Source organism: Sphaeramia orbicularis, chromosome 15 (assembly GCF_902148855.1).
Source record: "Sphaeramia orbicularis chromosome 15, fSphaOr1.1, whole genome shotgun sequence".
NCBI classification, from domain to species: Eukaryota; Metazoa; Chordata; class Actinopteri; order Kurtiformes; family Apogonidae; genus Sphaeramia; species Sphaeramia orbicularis.
Window position 1 is genome coordinate 16,659,631 of NC_043971.1, and position 21,162 is coordinate 16,680,792.

At 34.8% G+C, this 21,162-nt stretch overlaps 1 protein-coding gene across 1 annotated transcript in view; it reads right to left on the bottom strand.

Annotated features, from left to right (window-relative positions):
- The window catches only part of rims1a (regulating synaptic membrane exocytosis 1a), a 289,297-nt gene that overhangs the window by 72,126 nt on the left and 196,009 nt on the right, over positions 1 to 21,162 (bottom strand). Inside the window, exons 26-30 of the mRNA XM_030155700.1 lie at positions 17,703 to 17,809; positions 11,742 to 11,860; positions 8,982 to 9,139; positions 6,073 to 6,287; positions 1,089 to 1,121 (exon numbers count right to left, since the gene is read on the bottom strand). Coding sequence (XP_030011560.1) covers positions 1,089 to 1,121; positions 6,073 to 6,287; positions 8,982 to 9,139; positions 11,742 to 11,860; positions 17,703 to 17,809 — 632 coding nt within the window. The remainder of the gene's footprint in view (positions 1 to 1,088; positions 1,122 to 6,072; positions 6,288 to 8,981; positions 9,140 to 11,741; positions 11,861 to 17,702; positions 17,810 to 21,162) is intronic.

Sequence of the window (21,162 nt, forward strand, 5' to 3'; positions counted from 1 at the left end):
ACAGCGCCCATGTAGCATTAAAGAGCAGTTCAGATCTTTATAAAAGCCTGGCTTGATCAAAATCACCAAAAGAAACAAACGTACAAGGAAAGCAACCTCCCAAGGCAGATCAGTGCCCCCCCCAATGTTTGTTTGTCTGTCTGTCTGTCTGTGTGCAAGATAACTCAAAAAGTTAAGGACGGATTTGGATGAAATTTCAGGAAATGTTAATACTGGCACAAGGAACAAATGATTAAATTTTGGTGATGATCGGGGGGCGGCACGGGTCTGGCTCTCTTTTCTAGAAAAGCTCGGAGAGCGCAGACCTCTGCCAAGGCTGATCAATGGGCTCCTGTGGCCACCCCACCCACCCCCGATCACCACCAAAATTTAATCATTCGTTCCTTGTGCCAGTATCAACATTTTCTGAAATTTTCATTCAAATCCATCCAAAACTTTTTGAGTTATCTGCACACAGACAGACAGACAGACAGACAGACAAACCAACGACGGTAAAAACACGACCTCCTTGGCGGAGGTAATAACCATCTTCTAGGTACTCAAAGTCAGATTCTGAAGCAATAAATCAAATGAAAACAGTCACAGCCTCTGAGACTGAGCCAGGCTTTTGGCAGAACTGAACCAGCCTTTAAGGGAGGCAGAAGAGGGTGGAGTAAGGAAGCGTGCTGGAGACAGAGTTCAGGAAAGGCTCAGGAGTGCTGGGAAACTTTCTGACTAAAACCTAATCTTTGTTAGAACTGTTTCTCTGTGATTCCCTGTCAGTCTGTGCAGGTCTATAAAGACTAAACTGTTCAAGGTAAACTGTGATAACTACAAACCCAAGCAGGAGCAGAGCACTAACACTAAAGCAGCTACGAAATGTATCTATCTCATGTGTGATATTAGCAGAAAAGAATCCCTAAAATGCAACCTACCGCCTAAATATTTCATACTTATATGTTTTAATTGTGATGTCATGCTGAGTTTTAGCATCATGCACTTGCAGTATCCCTGTTCTGCACCTGAGCTTAAGGAAAGTGTTATTTCCTGCTACACTTCCTGTCTCTTTGTGTCTGTCTACCTGACTATCTGTCTAACCGTTGTTTTACCTTTCTGTCTGTCCGCCGCCTTACCCGCCGCCTCTGAAATAACACACATAACAACAACAAAGTCCAATAAACAACAACACAACAACAACAAAAACACTGGATAGACTGATGAACACTTTGATAGAAGTTGATTTACACTGATTTTTTTTTTTTCCTGGTTGTGATTTGGTGAATCTGTCTGACGCAAAGTTTATAATAAAAGTCCAAGATTCAAATTAGAAAGAAGAAATTAGAGAAAAGTGATTAATAATTAGTATCATTTTGTATCGGCGATTGTGGCTACCCGATCCGTATTCGGAAACCGGATCGGTACCCTGCATGCACGAAGGACAAAGAAACGCATCTACATCCTGTCACGTGTTTTGCTTTTCATGTGCTATTCACAACAGTTTGACAATATTTCAATTTTAGAAGCGTAAATCAGCATTGTTTAAGCAAAAAGATTAAGTTATTATTGAGAACATTTTCTTGTCTGTTACTTTTCCAACATATTTGCCTCATCTTTAGAAGTGAACACTTCGAGGATGACCAGATGAGGGAGAGAAGACTGTAGCCTGAGTTTTTCCCAAAAATGTTACGTTCATGTTATTTCCTGTTTTGTATGTACGTAATGATTGTAATGTTTCTCTGTTAGATTTTGCAATACTACCAAGATACAGTGATCCACTTAAATTGTTAGCGCGTTCTTTTGTTGGAAGCTCCAAGAATAAGTCTGGATTCTTTTCGTTCTCATTTTCATTCATTCATTTTCTGAACCCACTTTATCCTCACTAGGGTCACGGGGGTCACTTGGAGCCTATCCCTGCTACTTACGGGCGAAGGCGGGTACACCCTGGACATTTTGCCAGTTCATCGCAGGGCTGACATATAGAGACAAACAAACAGTCACTCTCACATTCACACCTATGGGCAATTTAGATTAACCAATTAACCTATCAGTGCATGTCTTTGGATGGTGGGAGGAAGCCGCAGTACCCGGAGAGAAATGTCTATAAATTTAATTTTGACTTAATTTGACCACAAACAAAGCACAACTCAGCACTGAGGAGCCAAACACCAAGTAGATAATGGATCCAGACATTCTAATGCACATCACTGATCTTCAAACTATGGGCTGACCCCTTGTGGGCTAAGTGGGTTGGGTCACAAAAATGGACTGGTGTTACCTGACTTTAAAGTCAAGCAGATGTTTGACCCTATACTGACAATGTGTTTACATCTTATCTCCTGTGATTCCTGTGGGCTTTGTGGGCATGTGTATTTAAAAGTGTGCCCAAGGTAAAACCTGAGTTCTGTGTTCATAAATCTGTCACTTTAGTGTGTTGACCAAGATGTGACCCATACTATCCTAAGAACTTTACCACTCACTAGTGAGACAAAGAAATCTAGTGAGACAAAGGAATTATCTTAAAACATTAACTACTACTGTCTAATATGTGATTAAACTTAAGACTTCAGCTATCTAAATTAAAACAATATTTCAAAATGTAAGAATAGTAATGAATCACATTAATTATCTAAGGGCAGAAATTATTAACTGACAACTTCACTCAACTTGATTTACACTTTTTCTGCTGTTCATAATAAAATGAAAAATAATTGTCATTCAAGTTCTTAACTTAAAACTAACATGTATGGTGTGAACCTACAGAAACTGCTACAAATTTATACAATGGTGGCATGTTATTTTTATATATTATTGTTATAACAGTTATGTACTTAGAATCAGCTGCAGAGGCGATTTCTCACAGACTGCAAGGGAAGCTCGGCTTCTCCTAAATTACGAAAATTAAATGGTTAAATATGTACGGTTGTGTTGACATTTCATTGACTATAAATGTGTTAGAACACGTTCATCTCACAGACGAGTTCGTTCAGAACCAACTTCATCACAAATCAACAGACAATGTTGTTCACTTCTCATACGTTCCTGTTGCACTGTTTTCTCATTCGATCTCTGCTCAGTGCATTTGTCTGTGGACGCTCAGCGTCCATGCACTTCAATGGGACTGAGTTGAACAGTTTTTTCATTGCCTCAAAACTGGACGGTAATTGGATAAATGCCATGATGTTGTCCCGCCCCGGACGCCGGACTCTCTGGGGTAATGGAGCTGTGGGCGGAGCTCGGCCGGGCTGGACGCCAGAATCCCACGTGCTGATTGGAGGATCAGTCGAAAGGCTGAACCCCGTTACTGACAGCTATTTTGAGATCTACTCCTTCACTGACACAGTTCAGTTTAATACCGTTGCGCATTCTGCTGTGAAATGGAGAGAGAAACCACTACGAAATTACTTGTTCCTTTCTTGCACTGTAAATAAAACACACTCATAAATAAATAACTTGACTTTTTTTAATGTACGCCGACAATGAGCTTCCCCTCTCTGAAAGATGAGCAGCCGCCACTGATCAGCTGTAAATGATAACGCTGAATGACAGATGATATCGATGCGGTTTCCGAGTACAGATCGGGTAGCCGCAGTGCTTGTAAGTAAAGGTCATGGGTTGGCGACTTTTGCTATCCAAAGAGCCATTTTAGGACAGAAATAAAAAAAAAGATAACCTTATATATTTTACTTCAAAGTAGTGACTGTTTAAGAAGCTCTTTTAGATTACTTGGTACGAAACAAGATCAAAGTTTCAGTGCATTTACAGAACTACAAAAGTTAGAAAACTACACTAAAGAAACAGTGAAATGTATTATTATTATTGTTTGTGCAGCAAAAATTGACTGGAATATGAAGACTTTCTTTGCAATGGTGTTTGCAAATGTGCTGGAGAGGACTTTACACAGTGTGGTGTGACTATTACATTATAAATACAAGACGATGGAGAAAAGTTAATGCAACCATGGACATAAAAAACACTGTGACATTTATTGAGACACTGCATAAGCATCATGTGGCATAAATTATGACTGAGTGAACACATCCAATAATAAAAGCTAAGGTGGTCCAACAAAATAGTGTGTCTGTCTTTTATTTATTTATTTTATCTTGGTTGGGTGGTGTATATCAACAGCTTCGCCTGTTTTTGTGTTCTTTTCGCGTTCTACCAAACTCTACCAAAATGGAACTTATACTGTACGTCCAATCCTAATTAGTGAATTTTCCAAACATCTGTGAAATTGTAGATACTGTCATAGCAAATAAATCTATAGGGTCTGATCAAGCGAAAGTGAAACAGGAAAATTTGTACACATCATTTATGAAGTGGGCTCATTTTTTAACTAAAGGTCTCTATTTTATGGAGCTGTTAAGCCTATCCTTTTTAAAATACCTTAGAAAAAAAGTTACAACCGATTTCATTGATTGTACTTTTCACACCGTAGCCATAGCTTGAATTTGACACTAAAAAATACATTTAAAAAATTTGAAAATGTATTCAGTCTGTTGACTTTATAGATGATTGTTAAGTTTCAAGAATTAGATTTTCACTATTTTGTGAATATTATTGATATTTATGAGTTTGAACATTTGTGAGTTGCTTAAAAGTACCGGCCCACGTGTTACCACAAAATACCAATTTTTAATTTTCAAGTTACTTATAATTCAGATATTTGAATGAAACTTTCAGAAAGTAATGATCTTTTGATACATTTTGGGCGAAGCATATAATGGTAAAGAGTCATCCATGTGTTACTATGGCAGCCTGTCCACGTGTTACCACATTCTCATGTCAATAAAACAAAAACTTTTCAATATTTTACTCCAAAATTTATTTTCAGCATAGCTGAACATAATATCTAAAAGGTTCTGTCCTACTTGATATCAGTTTCTGTCGAGAACCGCATGTTTTGAATGTTTGTGTAAAGCTTAAAAAAATTGATGTCCATTTTAAGTCTACGTATTACCGAGCAGTAATTTGACATTTTTCACCTAAAAATTTTACCTCCCCAAATTTTTTTTATACATAATGTTAAAGTGCTTATAAACAGCTACTCAAATACATATACTACATGCATATAAGTTACTCTGCTTACATGATGGAGACTGCTGAACACAAAATGTGTCCATGTGTTACTGCTTGATCAGACCCTATACATTGCAAAAATCTAAATCTTACCAAGTGTATTTTTCTCATTTCTAGTCAAAATATCTAATCACGCTTAAAATAAGACTTAATCACCGAAAGAGTAACTTTTCAGTGAGATATAAAGAACTTCTTTTCAGACAATAGATCTTGAAAATCTTATTTCACAAATCTTACCAAGATCATTTTCACTTGTTCCATTGGCAGATTTTTTTTTTTTGCTTGAATTAAGTGAAAAAATCTTGAATGAAGCAAAAAAAAATCTGTTAACGGAACAAGTAAAAGTTATCTTGGTCAGATTTCTTCAAGATTTTCAAGATCTATTGTCTAAAAATTTCTTATATCTCACTGAAAATTTACTCTTCAGGTGATTATGTCTTATTTTAAGTGTGATGAGATATTTTGACTATAGAAATGAGAAAAATACACTTGGTAAGATTTTGATTTTTGCAGTGTAGCTCATAAAGAAAAAAAATGTTGTCAGACCTCTTAGTAAATTAGCAAAGCTAAGTGTTGCAGGTGTATTTTAAATATATTAACATGATTTAATGACCATTATTTTTTTTCTTTAACAGATGATCTCTGCACCAACCACATACTGAATTTAAAGCATCTATAATCATAAACATCTACTGGCTTTAAGAAAAAGATGACAGCCTGCTGCTTCAGCTTTACTGAAGAGGATAAACTGTTTATTTTGCTCTTTCTTTTTGTCCATCACCTGCCAAAAGCAAAGACTGAAAGGTTTACCACACAATATAAAATACAGCAGATGCACTTAAGAGGCTGCCAGTCTTCTTGGCGACCGTCTTATTTATTTCCTGTAATTACGCTAATGTTTTAAAATGATTGTGAAAATGAATCTATAATGAAACGTTGAAGCTGTAGTTGAGTCGAGGCAGGAGAAGTAGGCGTTTGATTGGTGTCTGATGTTTGTCTCTGACGTTGCCTGACCTGTCTGGCTGAGTTGCGAGGTACTGCGGCTGCGTCTGGACGGCAGGATGGCGACGACACGTTGGCTGAGGCTCGAGCGCCGCTTCTTGATCCCGCTCCCCAGGCTCCCGAGGGCCGTGTCTGATTGGCTGCCGTCAGGGTGCTCCATGCCGTAGATCTCGCCACTCATGCTGGTGCTCTTCATCATGTGGCGGCCCGTTGCACGCATGGCCCGGCTAGAAATTCATCATATCAAGATGTCAAACAACAAACCAGGAACCCTCTTGATTCTTGAACCCATAAAGATCCAGTTTTCCTTTTCTGGCAGTTCCCAAATGAATTTTCTCTATATTAAACCATTCTTTAGTGACTTATCACCATTTATTATAATACTATCCTCTGTATTTTGCATTTTTCACTGTAAATCATGTATTTTCCTGTATTTAATTTCTTATATGTAATTAAAATATTCCTGAATACTCACAGTAAATTCAAAAATTATGTTAAAACAGCAGACTGATCTCATGAAATTGCATTGTGTGTCACGCCAGTTCTTATGGCATTTGGCACAGGTGTCAAACATGCGGCCCGGGGGCCAAATCCGGCCCACCAAAGGGTCCAATCTGGCCCCTGGGATGAATTTGTGAAATGCAAAAATTACACTGAAGAAATTAACAATCAAGGATGTTCAAATAATTTTAGCTCAATTCAATCTAAAGTGGATCAGACCAGTAAAATGCTATCAAAAACCTATAAATAATGAAAACTGCAAATTTTCCTCTTTGTTCTAGTGTAAAAAAAAAAGTAAAATTACACCAAAATGTTTACATGTACAGACTAGCCTTTTACAAAAAAGTGTGAATAACCTGAACAAATATGAACAATCTGAAATCTATTAAGAGAAGTCTGTGGAATTTCACCAATATTCTGTCTGTTGTTAAATGTTTTGTGTATTTGTAGATTCACTGTGATCTGTACGTTATAATGCATATGTATAAATGATAAACTGAGGTGTAATATTGTTGAAATGGCACTATTTGTCTTAAAAATTTTCAGGTTGTTCGTATTTGCTCATGTGTTCAAGTACAGTTTGTAGAGGAAACAATTTCATTATGGAAATTTGCTTTTTCCACTCAAAAACATAGAGAAAACTTTGGAGATGACATTATTTATAAGTTCTTCTCCTATTATTTATATTATTTTACTGGTCCAGCCCACTTCATGTCATATTAGGCTGTATGTGGCCCCTGAACTAAAATGAGTTTGACACCCCTGGCATTTGGCGTGCTATACGTACGCATTTTCATCCTTTCATGTGTTATTCAACGGCATTTGGTCTCGTGTCAATTTACGCCAAGATCTCCTGTTTACATATCCGTAACCGCAAACCCTAACTGCCCTAATCACGTGGTATCTGACGCGGCGTAAACATACACACAGAAACCTAATAATGCGTACAGATAAAATGCCAATTAAAAGTGGCGTGTATAGCCTGTATATTTACGCAGTTCATGATATCACGTTGAAAACAGAGAAAACTGAGGAAAAAGTGACTTCTTCAGCAAAGATATCACTAACTGAACCTAAAACAAGTGTCTCCATCCACTGTCATTTGTCAAACTCCATGGGTTTTACTAGTCAATCAATGTTTTAGAACATGGGTGTCAAACTCATTTTAGTTCAGGGACCACATTCAGTTAAATTTGATCTGAATTGGGCCGAACCAGTAAAATAATATGTCATATATAACAATATAACATAATACTATATAATAATCAACTCCAAACTTTTCTCTGTGTTTCAGAGTGAAAAAAGTAAATTTACATTATGAAAAGGTTTACATCTACAAACTATCCTTTCAAAAGACGTGAATAACATGAACAAACTGAAAAAATAAGCGTAATTTTAACAATATTCTGCCTCAGTTTATCATTTACACATGTACATTATAACTTACAGATCACAGTGGATCTACAAATATGCAAAACATTTAATAAGAGAAGGAATCTTGTTAAAATTGTACTTACTTCTCTTAAGACATTTCAGGTTGTTCATATTTGTTCAGGTTATTCCCATTTTTTGTGAAATTATACTCTGTTTTAGTGTAAATACATGAAGATATTTACATTGACAAAGAAAAAAAATTGGAATTGTCATTATTTATATGTTATTAATATAGTATTTTACTGGTCCGGCCTACTTGAGATTGAATTGGTTCAAATGTGGAACCTGAAATAAAAGGATTGTTAATATCTTAATGTTATTTTTTGCATTTCACTAATTCATCCTAAGGGCCAGACTGGACCCTTTGGCGACTGGATTGCACATTTCCGGTTGTTCATCTTTGTTTTTATTTATGTATTTATTTGCATTTTATTGTGAAAGAATAGTTTTGTAGATGTAAATATTTTCACAGTGTAATGTTATTTTTTTCACATAAATTTTTTCCACATAATTTTTCAGAAAAGAAAATTTGTGGTTGTTAATATTTATGGGTTTATTGTGCTGTTATTTTTACTGGAGATCACATTGGTCTGTATGTGGAACCTGAACCAAAATAATTTGGACAACCAGGACTGTTCAAGTTCATTTTTGCACTTTCATCCTGCGGGCCGGAATGGAACCTTTGGTGGGCCAGATTTGGCCCCTGGGCCACATGTTTGACATCTGTGTTTTAGAAGATGACGGTGTTTCCATGGTAACTATGGAGCCTCTGAACGTCCAAATGGGTCATATGTGATGACCGTGAAAAGACGACAAACTGCATTTTACACCAAATATTTACATGTACTGATAGGTTTAGTGGACCAACAGGTACTAAATATTTTAGATCAGTAGGTGTTTTTGTTGCCAGTGGATGTTTGGGTCTTTATGGGTTAACTGGAAAGTAAAAATGAGGAGGTGAAGTGAGTAAGAGTGTGTGTGTGTACCTGAAGCGTCCCCGGGGTCTCTCTGACTGGATGGACATGTAGCTGGTGCTACTGATGCGAGAGGCACTGCTGGTTCGAGAGATGGCTGACACATCGCTGACATCACTGTCTGAGGACTTATGGGAAACGTTCTCACTGCTCCTCCTCTCCTTATAGAGCTGCAGCGAACACATTATACAATCGTACAATTACACTATGTTCACACCGTGGGTAAAAGTGGCCAAATCTGACTTTTTTACTCATATGTGGCCCATATCTCATTTCTTTTTACCCATAGTTGGCCCATATCTGATATTTTTTTATGAGAGCCAGAGGTGGTAAACTTCAACAAATCATTTGACAAAGAGAACTAGGAAATTCAACCACTTCATTTCCAGGTTCTAAAACTCTATGGGCGTTCATCATAACTTTCTGGGACACGGAAATGGAACAGATCCATTCATTAACATTAATAGGATCACCTGCTCCCAAAGTGTCTGATATGAAGAAAATCCATAATTTCTTGGACTCATTTGCTTTATTTGTACCTTTAATAAGTGCACTGGTTCTCCTTTTGTAAATTCTTGCTCCATAAAAATGATTTTAGAGCTAAGATAAGGTTTTTGATTGCTGAATTGAACTTATGGACCTTCAGTTCATTGAGATACACATTGGTTTTTTTTTTCCTGTAGAACAGCTTTACTATTACTGAAGCTTTAATAAAATTACACTTATAAGACTATTAAATGAATGTGTCAAGAAAAGTTTGTTGTCACCTGAATTCTAATACCTAGTCTGTTAGCATGACTACTACTTTAGCTTTGTTAGCATCACATGGTCTGTCAACTAGCTTCCTTATTAGGTCAGCTAGCTTGAAGTTGGTGCTACGGTGGTCACATACAACTGTATATCGGCTAAAATTAGCTTAGAGGTCTTATTTCTGTCTTTGTGCATAAGAAATCAATGTAAGTCAATCCCCAAAGGAACTTTGTGTTGGTAAATGCAAGTTATTCAAATATACAGGATTTCAGTTCTGTTGCAACATGTTGATGGTCATATGAACTATGTTTTCAGGTCAAAAATGTCCAGTTTCATCACAATTAATGCTATATTTTCATGTCACAAATGGCTAAGTTATATTGAACTGAATTTACCTGAAAAACAAATATTCTATTCTTTCAGATTCCCCAATTTTTCTTACAAGATTCTATCCTACATATCACATGTTTTATTTGTACAGGTTGCAATATGGAGTATGGTGCTGATCCATCCTGCTTATGTTACGCCAATACATACATTAAGAATGTCACACGGCACTTTTTAAATCAACAGTTTTCTAATAATAATCATTTTTATAAAGAAATAACAATTCTACATTGTTATTTACTCTTTAGTATGATGATAAACTATTCAATCAACAATTCTGATCCTAGTTTTTTGCACAGGGATCATTTGTGGAAACGGTGACATGGCTGCCGAGCATCAGTATGATGGGATCTGTAACAACCATGTCACATCTGTCCACTGCCATATTTTGTGTTTTTGTGTCAGCTGCTATTGTTTTAGATCCACAATACTAACATTATGAATAAGAGGAGAGAGTAATAATAAGTATATATGTTTATTACTAATAAAGTACTGGTACTGACCAGATCATCATGGGTAATGTCACGTCCGTCCACCAGCAAAAGTTTTCATATACACGTGCTATTCCAAATCCAATATTTCTGAAAATATAGCTTCCACTGTCAAATAATATCAGTAGTCTGTGCACAAATGGATTAGCATTATTTCAACACAGTTCTATGCATTTCTTACCACTCGTTTTTTGACAAAAATGGCCACTCATTTGACCCCTAAGTAAATTTTAGCCGATATGTTAATTAGCATGTAGCTAAGGCTAATTGCAAGTATGTAAGTGTATATTTGCTAGTTAGCAGCAAATCTGGGCTTCAAACTCCAGTGCAAACTAATATGTGGTGTCATGGATTTTTTTTTTAAATATACAAAGTCTATGGAAATAATGTAGTACTGTCAGAACATCTGAGCTGAAGCTGCATAAATTGGCCCTTAGGAGCTTCTAAACCTCATGAAAGTCCAGTCTTAAATTGTTGGAGTACCCGCCTAATGCTACCGCCCAACCCAAAATATTAGTACTTTGATTTAAAAGCTAATATAAAACAACCCATTCCTGCAGTGCACCGTCAACAGTTTTTATTTATAATACATGAGGGGAAGAGAAATGTGTTTCTGGATGCTTTCCTATTCACTTGCTGGCATCTGTCATTAACCTTCCCTTGTAAATAGATGTTACTTTGTGTAACTTTCAATGAATAACTTGGGGAAACTTACAAAAGTCCCTCCAGTTTTAAAATATGATCCATTTAGTCAGATGAGGGACAATGTAATGCATCACAAAGTCAACCTTGTAACTAAAAAAAAAAAAAGAATGCCTGTACACGTGTGCAAAATCTCAAATTGTGCATAAAAACCAGCATGTGTGGATTATATGTTTCAGTATCCAAGGTGTTTGATGAATTCTTGAGTGACCGCCTAGTTGGAAACGATTCATCTTATCCACCATTACTGTAGGATAATGTATTACTTTCTTAAGCACAGAATGCTAGTCGGTGCATTTCCCTTCAGCAGCAGCATTATGTCTCCTGATGTCTGGCTGGAGCTGCTTGCTCTGGTTCTTCATTGTACCCTTCCACTCTCCTGATGAGTTTGTTTTAAAGTGAAATGTCCTGCCTAATGAAGCCAAAAAGAGTTCTGGCCCACCTCCCGTTTGTTCTTAAGGGCTCGGTCCAGGTCCTGTTGGCTGGAGGTGGTGGCAGCTGACACCCGGTTGGAATGAACCCTCATCTGGAGCTGACGGACGCGTTCTTCTGCTACCAGGGCTATAGAGAAACACAACAAGAGGTAAATGACCTCTGCAACAGCATGGGGGGGAAAATGCATCCCCTCCATTCCACCTTAAAACAGAGACAATATCCTCTGAAGCCACCTTTAACCCTTTCATTAGGGTGGTCCAAAATAATTTTTTTTCAGATTCTCTGGATTAGAACCCTGCATTTGGTTCCACATCTGGCCAAATTATTTTGGTCCAAATTTTATGCAAATTATTTAATATTTAGACGTTGCACAAGACACGTGAAGATTGCTCTATAAACTATAACATAACCAGCCAAATGAATAAGGCATATTAGAATAATTTGTAATTTTATTCTCAAAATCAAACTGCAACTCGCATAAAAATGTTACTTAGAAAGTCCAGCAACCACTATTGCTTTTTGAAATTACAAAAAATGTTCCTGTGTTCTTTGACAACTTGGAGCAAGTACTGTTTCTGATCTTCATTTTTTTGTTCGGCTACAGTTGAAGTCTTGAAAAAGCGTCACCCCTCTTTCAGCAACATCACTGACAACTTTTCCGGAATGCACAGTTTTAGCAGCCTTCTGAAAGTCTTCATCTTCTGGAGGAATTCTGAAGAATGTTTGTCACAGATCCAAAGTTTCAAAGAAACCCATGGTGCTGGTGACAAAACCACTGATCTGCTTCCCTTCATAATCTGCTGGATTAAGGGCATCCCAACGCTTTAGTGGAACCGAAAGAACCTTCATTTTCCATCATGTTGTGAACCATCAGCTGCTTCTGCTCTGGTGTCACACTGGAGTCACAAAATGTCAGGCCAACCAGTTCTTCTCTCCAGTACCACAGATGTGGGCGGCCTTACTTCATACATATATTGCTAGATGAAGCACTCAAACCTTGGTTTTCCTCGTACTGCTGCTTCTCTTAGCAGGTCAGCTGGGCTGTGCTGAAAATGCAGAATTAGTCAATTTCCAGGAAACTTCCAGCAACTTGTGCAACCTCTAAAACATCTCCTTTTTCTTCCAATTTTTTTCCCTAAATCATCTTTTGAATGCCAAAACCTAATGCAGGGTTCTAATTGAGGTTATCTGAAACTTTATTTTTACCATGATTGTTGGACCACCCTACCTTTCATGCATGAATTATGAAACCTCAGTCAATATTTTTTCTAGAGTGTTTTTATTCCTTGTTTAGGCATGACAAAAACAATGCAACTGAAATTTTTTATGACCCTATTTTTCATGGAGTTACAAAAATGTCCACTCAGCAGGACACCATGCATTTGATTTTTGAAGCAAAAAAACATGTATTTCAAACGCATTATCAGAAACTGATAAACTGTGTGAAAACCATGAAATAAAAACATTTTTAAAGCCACTAATGCAGTTTTATCACATTTTATCATACTCTAATACTAGTTGTTACTCAATCCACAGAGATAATATGCAAAAAAAATAACTTTTTGATTAAGAAAACTGTTAATTACAGTCTAACAACAATTAGCAATTGATTTACACTAAAACATATTACCGCAGATCAGGTTTATCAAGAACAGCAAAGTTATTTTTTTTTCCATTTATTTATTTATTTAGACAAGGACAATGCACAATATACATTAACCTTAAAAAGGAGAGCTGTAGTGCGCCAGGTTGTAGCACTAGAGTTAATTTCCACCTGTAGTCCCTGAACAGGCTGATGTTCTGATTAAAAAAACAGACCTTAATAAAAACTAAAACATTAAAAAAACAGTAAAAAATGCATTTCTATAACGCCATCTATATAAAATATTCATTCACGTCCAACCATTCACTCTTATCCGTCCCACTGCAGTCTGTCACACACATTAATGGTATGAATTGCAGTTTATGGGATGGTGCATAAGCGTCCACTGTGTCGGCTGATATGGAACTAAAACAACAAAACCCATAATATACAAGAGAACAGATGTAGAATAACTGTCCACTGTAGTGACCAGTATGCATGAAAGGGTTAATGAGGACTTTTTCAAAGATGAACCCTTAGGTGCTGTTTTTTTAATAGATTTCAAAAAGCTGTCTGTTTCATTCAGTTATATTACTTGTCGCAATATTGTGACTTTGACGCTTAAAGGGTTAACACTTGTAAAAACCATGTTTACAACCACAAACATGTGGTTAAATCCAAAAATCGTAATTTTTCAAAAAAGTACGAGGGGGCTTCAAAAAGTGCGTGGAAAAAGGACAGTTGGCAAAAACTGTATTTTGTTAAACCCACTTTTATTAGTCTGTGGTTCATTTTTTTGTGTATTTGGGGATCATAATAGTTCAAAAAGTTTGAATTTGAACCCTCCAGGTGCTGACAAAGCTATCTTTATATTAATTTTGGAGTGGATTTCTACAACCAGTTTTAATTCCTGCTTAATTTGTTATGTCTATAAGTAGTTACGTCACAACATTTGCACATATAAGGTCAAGACTTTTGATGAACATTTTTCTGAGTACATCATAATTGTTTATCAGCAGCAGCGGTTGTAGTAAAAACTGAAAATATGTCCAAACTTCGAGCTGACTTCCTAAAATGTTCAGTTGTTGGTTGAACGGGACAGAGCAGCACAGCCAATAACCTAGAGGGGGCGGGGCCTGAAGTGGCTCATGTGCATTTAAAGGGCCAGCGCTCAAAACAACCTTTCTAGCCTGTGGAGTTGAAATAATGAAGAATTCAGAGCCAAGCATAGCATTTACAGTTTATGTAGACCACAGGGAAATGTTTTAAAATGCATAATTCCATTTTTTTTTTTTTAAAAAGGCAAATATCACTCCTTTAAGTTATGATATTTGTTTTTCATTTAGGTCATTACACTTCTGCAAGCGTTGATACCAGTTTTTAGGTCCATCTGTGTAAAAACAGCAGGCCATGTAATTTAAACCATGTCAAAGCTGTGTTCTTTTTAACTTATTGAAGCCCCCTCGTGGATGTTTTGACTCCTATTACCATATTACACCCAAGAAAACACAGAGATTAAATCGGTTTTGATGATTTCAAGCACTCACTGCAAATTTTAAGCAATTTTAACACCCTCAGAGTTTATCAACTCTCATCTGGTGTTTATATGGGAACTACTACTGAAGTATTAACCCTTTCATGCATAGCGGTCACTACAGTGGACAGGTATTCTACAGCTGTTCTCTTGTATATTCATGGGTTTGGTTGTTTTAGTTCCATATCAGCCAACACAGTGGACACTTATGCACCATCACATACACTGACATTCATACCGTTACTGTAACTTTGCTGTTCTTGATAAGACAAATTTATTCGTATAGTACAATTCATCCATGTGCTTTACAAAAATGGAAAATAGACAGGTTAAAAACACACAGTTACAATTAAAACATAATCAATAAACATAAATACATAATACATACATAAATACATAAATAACACTTACAGTTGTTATATAAACCTGATCTACGGTAACATGTCGAATCTAAATCAAGTGCTAGTTGTTATTAGACTTTAATTAAACATTTTCTTACACAAATTCTTATTACTTTTTGCATATTATCCCCATGAAGTGAGTAATAACTAGTATTACAGTATGATCAAATGTGAGAAAACATCAGATTAGCTGCATTAAAAAATGTTTTTATTTCATAGTTTTCACACAAATTATCACTTTATGTTATTGCATTTTAAATACATGTTTCTTTGCTTCAAAAATTAAATGTATGGTGTCCAGCTGAGTGGACATTTTTGTAACTCCATAAAAAATAGGTTCATTAAAAAATTCAATCACATTGTTTTTTTTTCATGCCTAAAGAGGAATAAAAACACTCAGGAAAAAATCTTGACTAAGGTTTTCATAATTCATGCATGAAAGGGTTAAAATCAACAATATAGTAGTTAATATTTAACTCTTTCGCTCTTTCTGTTCACCACTGAAGCCCCAAAATAACATTCACTATATCATGACTGTAACACTTTCCTACATTATGACAGAAAAGTGCCGCTCAACCCTCTATCAAGAGAGAATTAAGCTTCTTAACTCCACCAGAAGGCAGAGCTAAGTTACTGTGGGCAGAGGTGACACACTATTTATCGAGTATCACCCCACATATAAATGGGGGGATTGTCAACAACTCGACGAGTACTTTACTCACAGTTACAACGTGACTAATTTCACATAATGCTGCTACAACCTTTCATCCTCCATGACACGCCTCCTTGAGACCTGAGTGTTTCAAGGCACTGTGGAATTACCTCTGCCCACACACCTACACTGTAAAAAAAATCTGTAATTTAACAGAATTTTCATTATTTATTTTACAGATTTTTCCTGTATTTTTAAGATACAGGAAAATATCAATGAAATGAAAAAAATAGACTTTGATGTTACATGTCAAATGTAAACTAACATGAAAAAAATGTAACTGTGAATAACCATAAAATTTCCATTTTTTTAAAAGAATTTTTTTTCTTTTTTCACAGAAAAATACAGTTAAAATACATTTGCAAATGTATTGTAATTTCGCAAATATTTATTTTCTATTTATGAGATTAAACTGTTAATTTAAAGTTTAATACTGTAAAAAAAAAAATTAAAAAGATAAAATTAGTGACAATTAACTGTTAAAGAAGTGTTTGTTCTGTAAGTTTAACAAGACTTGTTTAATTGACAAATATCTTGTGTAGTTACAGGAGGTTTCACAACAAAATGTTGAATAAATGTTTTTTTTGTGAATGTATAACATGTATAAGCACTGATAAACTGTCCAAATACAGTTTTTATAGGTGGATTGTACAACTTAGTCTCGTTGAAAATTATATATATATTTTATAGGTAATTTGATTGTTTTAATACATGAAAATATTCTTTATTAAACCTGAAAAAGTTTTAAAAATATGCAAAATCTCATGTTCATTAGGGAAAAAAACTGCATTTTAATCATGGAAAATTACCATATTTTTATGAGATGGTTATTTTCCGTTATTTAACAGTATTTTTTGGCACCCCTGCTGCCAGAATAATATTGTTTTTTTATGTTTCTTTTTTTTCACAAAAATACATTTATTCAGCATTTTTGTTATAAAACCTCCTGTAATTACACAAGATATTGTCAATTAAACAAGTCTTGTTAAACTTACAGAACAAATACTTCTTTTACGGTTAATTGTCTGTAATTTTATCTGGGTTTATTTATTTATTTTTTTTTACAGTATTAAACTTTAAATTAACAGTCAAATCTGATAAATAGAAAAGAGATATTTGTGAAATTACGATACATTAGCAAATATATTTTAACTGTATTTTTCTGTGAAAAAAGAAAACATTTCTTTTAAAAAATTGAAATTTTATGGTTATTCACAGTTACAGTTTTTCGTGTTATTTTACATTTGACATGTAAAATCACAGCCTATTTCTGGAATTTCATTGATATTTTCCTATATCTTAAAAATACAGGAAAAATCTGTAAAATAAACAGTGAAAATTCTGTTAAATTACAGATTTTTTTTTACAGTGCAGAAATATGGACGTCATTCATGAAAGGGTAAAAAAAGACTTCAAATAAGTAGAAATCTTTTATTTTCTTTTTTTTTCTTTTACCTCTGCCAAGGAGGTTATGTTTTTGCCGGCGCTGGTCTGTCTGTCTGTTCATATGTCTGTTTGTCTGTCTGTGTGCAAGATATCTCCAAAAGTTACGGATGGATTTGGATGAAAATTTCAGGAAATGTTGATACTGACATAAGGAACAAATGATTACATTTCGGTGGTGACCGGGGAGGGCGCTGATCTGCCGTGGCGGAGGTCTGCGCTCTCCGAGTGCTTCTAGTTTATTTCTTTTTTTTAAACTTTAACAACATAGACCTCAGTACTTTATGACTTCTTACCTTGTTCTACAGAGCTGCTCTTAGCGGGGAGCTGAGGGAGCTGCCTCACTCTACGAGCTGACGACGTTACTGAGGAGGAAACAGTACCACCACCTTGGAGGTGGCCCCTAACACGAAATAAAAGCCAAGAAGAAGAAAAAGAGAAGAAAAAAACAAGAAAAGAAAAGAATAAAAAGGAGAGAAAATGGAATGAAAGTCAGTGTTTTTGTGAGCACAGAGCAGTGGGTCACTCGATGGTTGGCCTTCATTGTCGAATCAAATGTACCCTATTCACACAAAACACAGCATTAATTTGACATAAACAGTTGCATTTCATTGTACATATACTGCTTTAACCTGGTGTCATTTCACATTTCCTGCTGTAAGAGTTGTGCAGGTGAAATGCTTCAGATAAAACTGTGAATTAAGTGACAGAAAGCAGCTTCATCAAGCAATGGAAGTGACAGAATAGTGATCACATGTCACATATTCACAAAGTGCAGCTCGCTCACGGGGTTGAAAGTGAGGAATCCTGTTGCAAAAGAGCAGCAAATTAAGATTTAGACGGTGAAAACACAAGCAGAGAAGGTGTTTTTTTAAAGGAAGCCGTCAAACAACAATCTCACCATACCTTCATCCAACTGAGGGCTTTGGTTTGGTTTTATTTACAAAAACCAGGGACCAAATGTGCACCTACGGAGTCTCAAAAGTTCCAAAAAAGAGAAAAGTCTCCAAGTAGGTAATTATATGTTGACTTTCTCTTTTTCTTTTACTTGTTTTATGATGTCCAATTAATTTTTAGAGGAAAATCCAAAAGGAACAGATTGTAAATGGACCAAAAACTTAACACCTCTAAGCTTTAAAAGGGCAAATGTATTAAATCAGAGGTCTCAAACTTATTTTAGTTCAGGGGCCACATTCAGTCCGATTTGATCTCCAGTGGGCCGGACCAGTAAAATAATAACATTAAATAACTGTAATGACAACTCCAAATGTTTGTCTTTGTTTTAGTGCAAAAAAACACCATTAAATTCTGAAAATACTTACTTTTATAAACTATTCATACAAAAAAGATGTGAATAACCTGAAAAAAAACCCTGACATTTCTTAAGAAAAATAAGTGCAATTTTAATAATATTATGCCTAAACTTATCATTTCTACATGTGCATTATGGATCAGATCTACAAAGACACTAAACACTTAGTAACAGGCAGAAAATAGTTCAAACTGTGCTTAATTTTCTTTAGACATTTCAGGTTGTTCATATTTGTTCAGGTTATTCACATTTTATTGTTACAGGATAGTTTGTAAATGTAAATGTTTTCAGAATTTAATGTTAGTTTTTGCGCTAAAACAAAGACAAAAAATTAGAAGTTGTTAACTCAAGATTTTTTGCTAAATTTGAGATTTTTTTTTGGCTTAATTCAAGATTTTGTTTTACTTAATTCAAGATTTTTTTGGGCTTAATTCAAGATTTTTTTTTTTACTTAATTTAAGTTTATTTTGCTTAATTCAAGATTTTTACAAAAAAATTAATTTAAGACTGTTTTTGGCTTAATTCAAGATTTTGTTTACTTAACTGAAGATTTTTTTTGGACTTAATTCAAGATTTTTTTTACTTAACTGAAGATTTTTTTTGACTTAATTCAAGATTTTTTTTACTTAACTGAAGATTTTTTTTTGCTTGATTCAAGATTTTTTAAATTTAATTTAAGACTGTTTTTGGCTCAATTCAAGATTTTTTTTTACTTGATTCAAGATTTTTTTTTTTGGCTTAATTCAAGATTTTGTTGACTTAACTGAAGATTTTTTTTGGCTTAATTCAAGATTTTATTACTTAACTGAAGATTTTTTTTGGCTTAATTCAAGATTTTTTTTACTTGATTGAAGTCTTTTTTGGCTTCAATTCAAGAACTTTTTTTTTTACTAATTGAAGATTTTTTTTTTTTTTTTTTGCTTAATTCAAGATTTTTTTTTACTTAATTGAAGATTTTTTTTTTGCTTCATTCAAGATTTTGTTTACTTAACTACAGTTTTTTTTTTTACTTAATTCAAGAATTTTTTTCCTTATTGAAGATTTTTTTTTGCTTAATCAATATAATATATTTTTTATTTAATTTAAGACTGTTTTTGGTTTATTCAAGATATTTTTTTTTACTTAATCAAGATTTTTTTTGGCTTAATTCATATTTTTTTACTTAATTGAATTTTTTTTTTACTTAATTGAAGACTTTTTTTTTTTTCTTAATTCAAGATTTTTTTTTTTACTTAATTGAAGACTTTTTTTTTTTTGGCTTAATTCAAGATTTTTTACTTAATTCAAGCTACTTTTTTTTTTTTCTTTCTTTTTTGCTTAATTCAATTCAAGACTGTGGAATTTTTGCACTTGGCAAAAACATCCACGGGCCGGATTGGAACCTTTGGCGGGCCGCATTTGGCCCCCGGGCTGCATGTTTGAGACCCCTGTATTAATAATATTAATTACTCTGAAAGAAACACCCCTGTCATTCCCCCAAAGCGTATTTGCCTCTCGGATGTTGGACCTTTAGGTTTGTAAAGTAGGTATTCAACAGAGACCAAATCTATGAGACAACATAGTTACACAGCACAAACACACACTTGTGCATATCACACATAAAAATAACACAACACAGAACAACAGACATACACGTACTGATAAAAGCATGTATGAACGAGAGGAGAAAACCACCCTGCCTTGGTTCACCACCTCAGTATCTGGAAGCAAATGAACCAGGACCTGCTGAGGGTCTCAATCAAAGAAGGTCCCCAGAACCATAAAGGCGCTTAAACTTGATCCTAACACACACACACACACACACCACGTTCACAATAACACATGTGGCATACAACCCAGAGCCCAGCAACAAGTGCAAAAGCAGCAGCATGCAAACAAGAGCAAACATAAACAGAAAGGTGGGGGTGAGGAATGTGGAGAATAGAAAGAAGAGCAAGAAAATGCCAATAAATACAAAGTAAATTCAACAATAAATACCTAGATGCAGTATGGCACTGATGCAGCTGTTGATTATTTTGACAATTACACCAGTCATTAATAATTCTGTTGCACATTTAACCCTTTCATGCATAAATTATGAGAACCTTAGTCGAGATTTTATTCCTGAGTGTTTTATTCCCTGTTAGGCATGAAAAAACAATGTGATTGAATTTGTTTATTGAACCTATTTTTTTTTTATGAAAGTAGATTTGTTTCTTTATTGCTCTAACCATAAAAAAATATTTTCAATCCCCCCCAAAAAATTGCCATAAAAAAAACCTTTTCAATCAAAGAAAAAAAAGTGTTGAATAAAAATAAATAAAATAAATAAGATCCAAAAAATTGCATTTGAACACTTTTTTTCTTTGATAGAAAAATGTTTTTTTTTTTTTTTGAGTGAAGTGAAATTATTATTATTATTATTATTTTTTTAATTGAAATATTTGTTTCTGGGTTTGTACTTG